Source organism: Physeter macrocephalus, unplaced genomic scaffold (assembly GCF_002837175.3).
Source record: "Physeter macrocephalus isolate SW-GA unplaced genomic scaffold, ASM283717v5 random_122, whole genome shotgun sequence".
NCBI classification, from domain to species: domain Eukaryota; kingdom Metazoa; phylum Chordata; class Mammalia; order Artiodactyla; family Physeteridae; genus Physeter; species Physeter macrocephalus.
The window spans coordinates 16,476-24,388 of record NW_021145408.1 but is presented as its reverse complement, the minus strand read 5'-3'; the positions used below and the strand labels follow the sequence as shown (position 1 = coordinate 24,388).

General features: G+C 57.0%; 1 protein-coding gene across 1 annotated transcript; it reads right to left on the bottom strand.

The window, feature by feature from the left end:
* Positions 1-1,807: 1,807 nt before the first annotated feature.
* On the bottom strand, positions 1,808-6,447 carry CD320 (CD320 molecule). The gene is made up of 5 exons (XM_007109616.3): positions 6,255-6,447; positions 3,440-3,565; positions 2,842-3,075; positions 2,403-2,561; positions 1,808-2,243 (listed from the first exon to the last, which is right to left on the bottom strand). Exons 1-5 carry the CDS (start codon positions 6,382-6,384, stop codon positions 2,104-2,106), a joined length of 789 nt encoding a protein of 262 aa, XP_007109678.1. The 5' UTR covers positions 6,385-6,447; the 3' UTR covers positions 1,808-2,103.
* Between the last annotated feature and the right edge of the window lie 1,466 nt (positions 6,448-7,913).

Genomic DNA, 7,913 nt, shown 5'->3' with positions numbered 1-7,913 from the left:
AGCGGGTGCCAGGGGAAGGCCTTGTACCCCAGGCAGCTGGGCACCCTCTGGTCCACCGTCGGTCAAAGTGCCCCAATCCTGGCTGCAGCCCACCTCCCAAGCCCCCACCGCTGCCCGACGGAGAACTCGGGCCCCTAACAGGCTTCCTGAGGCCCAGACTCCAAACCCCATTGGGAATTCCAGATGCCACAAGACACGCTGCGTGGACCAAAACACACAAACACACAAAAAAAACCTCCCACGGGGGGCGGAGCCCCGATGCTGAACTTTCCCATGCTTCCCACCCCCAGGAAGATCTATCTTCTCCCAGCATGTTGTCCTCAGGGACCAGCTCCCTGCCTGATGGATGTCAAAGCTGCGAGACCCTGTGTGGGACCCTGGGTGCTCCCCCGGGCTACCAGGGCCCCGGCCACCGCATTCGGAGATGAAGAAAATGAAGGTCAAAGAACAGCCCTGTCCCCATCACCCAGCAGTTACGGTGTGTATTAACTACACTTTCTGTATTCTTTTTTTGTGGCCGCGCCACACGGCTCGCAGGATCTTAGTTCCGCGACCCGGGATTGAACCCGTGCCCCCTGCAAGGGAAGCGTGGACTCCTAACCACTGGACCGCCAGGGAAGTCCCTGACATTAAGCTTTTGATCGCCAACATCCACCGTGAACAAACACACAGAGAGCTGCATGACACAGCTATTAGCAACACAACCTACCTGGTTATTAGCTACCCCAACCTATGAAGGTCCCCTTTTCGGAAACCCTAGGTAACCTTGACAAGTGACGCCTTGAACTACCCCGCTTCCCCTTTTGGCACCCTAATTCCAGCTCTTATGCTTTATATTCAATAAAGAGTGAATCTGAGACTCCGACCCCCGGACCCTAATAAAGGCAGAGACCCAGGTCTGTGCTCCCTCCCTCTCTCTCTCCCCATGATCTTGCTGCGTGGCCCTCAGAGGGGGTGCCTGCTGTGTACCCTCCAGAACCTGTAACAAATCTTGTTCTGCGAAGTTCCCTGATGGTTTTTCCTGAAGTACATCCTGTGATCATGATAAGAACCACGAAGGCCGGTCTAGCCACAGTGCTGGCTCTAGGTGGGGTAACATCTGTGAGGGCCTTGCTGTAAGTAGTAGGGACCCAGGTGTACTCAGGTGCTGGTCTCTGAAAGCCTTGCTATTGATAGGCTGAGATGTACACCATACTCAGTGCCGACACCCCAGAGCCCATGGAAATTACTCAATCTAGCCAGTTCCAAGCCTGTTTACCCTGCCTCACCCATTCCTCCCAGTGGAAACCACAATAAAAGCTCCTGTTCATGTTGTTCCCTCTCCCTCTGCCTCCTGATGGACCCTGGTGCTTCCCCGTGTGGCTCCACATGGCCTGTTATGCCCCCTCCTCTTGGGATCGGTGAGTAACAAAGTGTCTTTTCAGTGGCAGTCATCTCCGGATCTGTTGGCCTTGCCATAGCTGCATAATAATAAGCCCTACATTTGGAAACACGGTGGAGACCAACCTGGGAACACCCAGCTTCCATCTCAAAGAGAAGAAGCCATAATGGATGGAGGTCCCCCAGCCCAGGACTCTGGGAGGCACTGCCCAAGGTCTGCTCCATTTGGGGAATGCAAACTGTCCTGCTGCCCCCAGCCCCACTGTCCCCTGCTCTGGATTCCAGGAAGCCAGAGGCAGGGTCCCCAACTCCCACCCTCTCTGGGCTTGGGTGCTCCACCACAGAGGAGGGGCTGCAGCAGAGCCCCCAGGCTGCCCAAGCAGAGGGAGACAGAGGCCCAGAGGCAGGCAGAGGATGTGAAGTAACTTTAATCACCACCCTCAGGAGGGGGCAACAGTAGTATCTGAGCAGGGGGCCACCCCGGGAACGACCTAGGGCCAGCTCCTCGGTTCTGGCTGTGGCACGTTCCCCATCCAGGCTCCTCGAGTCCAGGGGAGGGTCTGGACGCTCCCAGCCTCCAGGGTCACATCTGCAGGAGCTCAGGTACTTGGCGCCACGTGGCCAGAAGAACCAAAGTCTGGGGGCTGCTGTGCCAACAGCCACGCGCGGGTCCCCATACCTGCCATACTCGGGACCATGTGATGTGGCAGCAAGAAATCATCCTCAGAGAACTGAGGCCGTCCTCTCTGACTGCAGAGACCCCTTCGCAGACACCAGCAGCCCCAGCGGGGACAAGAGTCCCTGGGCACAGAGCCGTGACAACATGAAGAGGATGGCGGCGGCCAGACCTACACTTAGCACCACTGTGGGGGACAGAAAGACAGGAGTGGGTGAGGGGAGGGGTTGGCAGGAGGCTCACACCCACCAAGCTCCTAATACACTGGAAAGGGGGTTCTGCAGCCTGCCGGCTCCCAGGAGCAGCTGCTCCAAACCCCAGGGGTGGGAGGACCTGTTTATCTTACCGGCAGCTGCAATGATCCCATAGGCACTTCGGTTTCCAGACTGAACTGAGTCCCGGTCCCCGACAGAGGTAACTGTGGCATTCCTGAGATAAGTGACACTCTCCAGGGTCACAGGGGTCCCCACGGATGTGGCACTCCCTTCTTGGAGGGTGTTGGTTCCTGCAATAAGTCCAGGCATTCAGTAGCTGGGAAGGGGGCACCTGGGGCATGGGGGGATGAACAGATGTTTCTGGCGCCCAGGGGGGACCTTAGGGCTAACCCTCCATCCCAAATTCAGTGAGGCTGGTGAGCCCTGCTGCCCAAGTGCCCTCGTGCAGCCGCCATGGAAATACGGGCGCAGGCAGACACACGTGTCCACGCTCCCAGCCTCGTCATACACTGCAAGGTGTCAGGCATCTTTGTCTACCGACCCACCCTTCCCGTCCCCACAGGCACACACCACAGCCAAGCTCATCGCTGGAGTCGGAACAGTCCGGGTGGCCATCGCAGAGCCACGTGCGTGGGATACAGGAACCGCCCAGCGGGCAGCGCAGCTCTCCCTCCGGGCAGGGCTGGTGCCCGCAGTTGAGAACATTCTTGTTGATGCCATCAGGGCAGTCATCGATGCTGTCACAAGAGCAGGGGCTGCCAGTGGGTGGCTTGCACTGCCCGTCCTGGGCACACGGCTCAGTACCTGGGGTACAGGGTGAGTCAGGTCCCAAACACCCAGCCAAGAGGGCCCAGGTACTCCCCACAGCCCAACCACCTGCAAGCCCCGCCTTCCGAGAACAATCGACCCTATATGTTTCGCCCATCCCAAAGGTTCCTCCCCCTGCTTCTGTTAGCTCCACCTTCCAAGGACTCGCCTCCCTGCAAGCCCTCCCTCCCAAGACCCCACTAACTCCGCCCCCCTGCAAACCCACCTCTCCCAGACCTCCCTCCTTTCAGGCCCCGCCCACCCCAGAGTGCCCTGCCTGAAAGCCACAACCCTTCCACAAGCACCTCCTCCCTGTGGCCCCGCCCCTTGCAAGCCCCGCCCCCAGGGCATGGCCACTCACTGCACTCCTCCTCGTCGCTGCCATCAAGGCAGTCCTGGTCAACGTCGCAGCGCCAGGTGAGGGGCACGCAGCGGCCATCACTCCTGCACTGGAAGTTGGTGGGCGGGCACGAGGCTGTGCTGGGGCCTGAGAGATGCACACAAGTGAGGCCTGGGAGGTCTGGACCCTCCTTTGGAAGCACAGTGTCACAGGCTGCGACCACCAGGAGACAGGCCAGGTCCCAGGAACTACAATGGTGGTCACCCTTTGCTAAGGATGCACTATACGTGGGCCTTGGAGCTGAGCAGTTCACAGCCTCACCAAGAGCCCTACTGGGCAGATTCTACTCCCATGCCCATTCTACAGAAGACACTTAGGAGAGGTCAGGCCTGAGGCTACAAGCTAGTGGCAGAGTCGGGGTTCGAACCCAGGTCTCACTGATCCCGGGGTCTTTACCCGGCTCCAAATGGCCAGATGGTCTCCCCAGGAGTCGGTCTCCAAGTTCCGTGGTGAAACAGACTGGGGGAGGAGCCATCTCTGAACCTGGCCTGGCTCAGGCCCACCTGTCAGGGTCAGCAGGGCCCATTATGTCCCAGCTGCTCAGCAAAGGGGAAACTGAGGCGTTGGGTAGAGGACCTGCTTAGTCACCGTGGCTTGTCGACTCACCCACTAAACTCCTCCCACATGTGACCACTTTCCCCATCCTGAATGTGCCACCACCTCTCCAGATTCCCGCCCCCATCTCCACTCAGACACCAGAGACCTCTCAGAGCCACACCATTTGGTCACCCACCCTTGCTCCCCTCTGCTCAAAGCCAGCCCTTGGTCAGAAATAGAGACACAGATGTAGAGAACAAACGTATGGACACCAAGGGGGGAAAGTGGCGGGTGGGAGGGGCTGGGAAGAATTGGGATTGACATCTATACACTGATATGTATAAAATAGATAACTAATAAGAACCTGCTATATAAAAAACTAAAATAAAATTCAAAAATTCAAAAAAACCCAGAAACCCAGCCCTTGGTCCCGTGACCCTCTCACAACCAAATTCTACAAACTCCTTGTGGCCCACAAGCCCTGACCAGCCCTGAACCCTTCCTGGACCTCTCACTTTCCTCCTCTTCATCAAGCTCCCTCTGACCCGGCCACCTTGCTGCTTCTGCAAGAGGCCTGGGCTCGTTTTCCCCCTCAGGGCTTTTGCCCATGCTGTTCCCTGGCCCAGTTTGCCCTCTCCTCCTTCCTCTCTGCACCTCGTGATTTCCTCCTCAGACTTCACGTCTCAGCTTATTTCCTGGGAGGGGTCTCAGGCCCCTCTCAGAGACCCCTGAAGCTCATTAGAACAATGGCCCTTAAACTGGTACCCGCGTAGACTGGACACTTTAGTGGTGGTCAGGGCAGTGACCTTTTGACTGTAAACCCGGGGCAGCGCCTAGTGAAAAGTGGACACAGGTCACACAATGGTCCAGGCTGAGTCCAGCTGAGATGTGAGCCTTCCTGGACCCAGAGCAGGATGAACACAGAAGGGCCTGGAAGTTGGGCCATCAGGTGGGAGTCCGAGGGACAGAGGAAGGGAGTGGACTTTATGGTTTCCTCCTGGGTGCAGCAGGGAGGGTGGCAGATACCAGGCTTGGCCCCAGCCTAGTCCCCCTCCATACAATCCTGGTCCTCTTGCCCCCTCCACCTTTACTCACGAGGGCCTGTGCCTCCAAGCCCCCACTCCCCACAGCCAGCCCCTCTGCAGGCCGGCCTCCAGGCCCAACTGTACCTGTGGGCCACACAGTCCCTGAGCTCTGTGGAGCCAACTGCAGCTGACTTCCTTCCCTGCCCACGGGGGTCTGGCAGCCTAAAGCTTCCTCCCCAGGACTTGCCGCTCTCCCTAGCAACCTCTGACCTCCTTCCCCGGCCTGCTGGAATGTGTGTCCTTCTGTAAAGTGGGTGGGCAGCAGAGCAGAGCGAACCTGGCTTCACAGGGCTTTGGTTTGGAGCAACCAGTGATTGCACCTCCCAGCCTCAGTTTCCCCGCCTGTAAAAGGGGCACGCTAGGAGTCCCTACCACAGTGTGCTGAAGAGAAGAGACTGCTTCTATGTAGAGTGTGGTACTTGGTTAATATGAGTCCTGATCCTTGAAGGAACCAGGAACATTTAGCCTGAAAAGGCAGGGGCTTTGGGGTGAGATGGGGAACCAGATAAGACAGTGTGTGAACCTGAGTCACAGCTGAAAGTCAAGGGCACCTGTGAGCACAGAGAGGTCACTCTAACCTGCCCAGCTGCCTCTGGGAACCTCTGAGAGGGCCACCAACATCATTTAGGCCAAGGCAAATGTGTCCAAGGGCCTGGGGTCACAGGGAAGACCTTTTTTTCTCTAAGGCCGGAGAACGAAGGTGTAGAGATGGGGAGGGCGGGAAACGGTCGCCGAGCAAACTCAGCCACATGGCCCCGGGCTCGGGCGCCAGTGTATGGAAGCCGCAGCTGCTGCAGGAGGCGCCAGGTGACCAGCTCCGTAAGGTTGTAAGTCGGACAAGCATAGACTGTAAAGAACTTTCCTGCCCACGCTGGAGTGAAGGGCAGCTTAGAGGTGACAGCAGGGCACGACAAAGCAGAGCGAGTGTAAGCAGGGCCGAAGCAGGGTAGTTAAAAGGCAGGCAGAGCAACCCAGGCGGAGGGTCCCCGACTGGGGAAGGCTCATTCAAGGGCCTGGGTCCCCTAGATCCACGTGCAGGGGGGAGTGTCCGGGACGGACGTGCGGCGCAGCCAACGGTGAGGCGCTGCTGGCGGGCAGGGGCGGAGCTAAGCTGCGGGCTTGGAGGGCGCCAGGGCTGCACGGAGCACACTCACCTGGGGCCTGGGTCAAGGACCAGGTCGGGGTCGAGGTCGGGGCGGCCTCCAGGCCCAGCCCGAAGCTGAGCAGCGCTAGGCCCAGGGCCGCAGCCCGCTGCGCTCGGCCCCACGCCATCCAACCGCTCATCGCGCCACCCACTCCTGGCGCCGGCTCCGGCCAAGAGCAGTCCCTGCTTCTCTCTGATCCACGCACGCGCGTGCGCAAAGACCCGGGGGGGGCGGGGCCCACGCCCGGGGCGGGGCCCGCGGCGAACCCGCGCTATGGGTACCGTAAATTTCCGAATGAGAGGGGACCCACTATTTGAGGCTCTTTCCCACTTTTCCCTGTGACAAGGTATATCGAAAGGTATTGGTCCTATTTGAAATTAGAAACTTCTGGAGGTGCAAACGAACTAGTACCGACAAGTCTTGTCTACTTACAATATTTAACATTCCACATGCACCAAATACTCCTGCCTAATTATCCTATTTAATATGGCAGCCACCTCCCTCAGGCACGCCCTCCTCCTGCTTCTCTTGAGCGCCCGATTTATATATTTACTTTGGTTTATTGTCTGATTCCCCACTAAAATGTCAGGCCCAGGAGGACAGGAACGCTGTGTTGCTCATTGTATCCCCAGTGCCTGGAACACAGCCTGACACATAGGAGGCTCTTAAATATTTGGTGAATAAATGAAGGAAATGTTGGTTCTTGGCTTTCATCCTGGGTCCTCTGTCCATTGCACCTGGATGTTCTCACCGACGCTCACTACCTCATAATCCGCATAGGCTCCTCAGAGGGAGGCGGGTCTTATACTTTACTGTGGGAACAAGACAGGCGAAAGCAGCCTGGGCTTTCTCTCCTCACGCTCACCCCGTAGGCACATAAAATACAAACCTTTTGCAGGTTTTCTATCCAATTGGCTGCTGTGTTTTCTTCTTGAAAATAAATATTTTATCTACAGCTCTGCCCCTACGAGAAGCAGCGCTACTGCTAGCAGGCCCCCCAGACGACAAGTCACTGTCCTCAGCGTTGTAACAGCTGTGCAAATTTCCCGTGAAGCAACACTAAAGCGGCCAGATTTTCACAGAAAGGCGTCTATTTGCAGGTTGATGGCATGCTTATTCAAAAGTGTTAGAGATTATAGCTGCATTTGGAGTGTATGTATATATATATACATATATATATTTTTTCATAATAATCTCCAGTTCCCAGAAGACATGGGGTAAGAGGCAAAGGTGCACTGGAGCAGAGGCAGTTGGAAAGGGCAGCAAATAGGACTGCCTGCGGGAGGGGAAGGGAGGGGAGGGGCGCGTCCCACACCACCTGTGAGGCTTGGCTTCTTGGTGAGGTTGGCATCTGGGGCCCAGGGAGAAAAGCTGAAGAAGTTGTGGATTTACCCAGCTGACAATATGTAGCGGCTGAGTGCAGACTCATCAGCGGCTAGGTTCAGGGCTATCTCTCAGTGAGCCTTAGAGTTCTTTGTCTCTTCACGCCTGTTCTTCTGTCGAGGGTAAAAGGGTTTAACAACTATAACCTCACAGGCTTGCTCCAGGAAAGAACCAAGATCACAGATGTAACGCATTTAGAACGGTACCTGGCATAGAGGAAGTGCTCAAGAGGTGTCAGACCTGTTTCTTACTGCACTCCCTCGCCAAACTTCAAGTCTGGGTCAT

Excerpts from the sequence above, each read along its gene's own strand:
- CD320 (XM_007109616.3), bottom strand. The coding sequence starts at position 6,384 with ATGAGCGGTTGGATGGCGTGGGGCCGAGCGCAGCGGGCTGCGGCCCTG. Across the intron at positions 3,566-6,254 it reads GTCCTTGACCCAGGCCCCAG|GCCCCAGCACAGCCTCGTGC; the intron begins GTGAGTGTGCTC and ends TGCATCTCTCAG. Across the intron at positions 2,244-2,402 it reads TGGGATCATTGCAGCTGCCG|TGGTGCTAAGTGTAGGTCTG; the intron begins GTAAGATAAACA and ends TGTCCCCCACAG.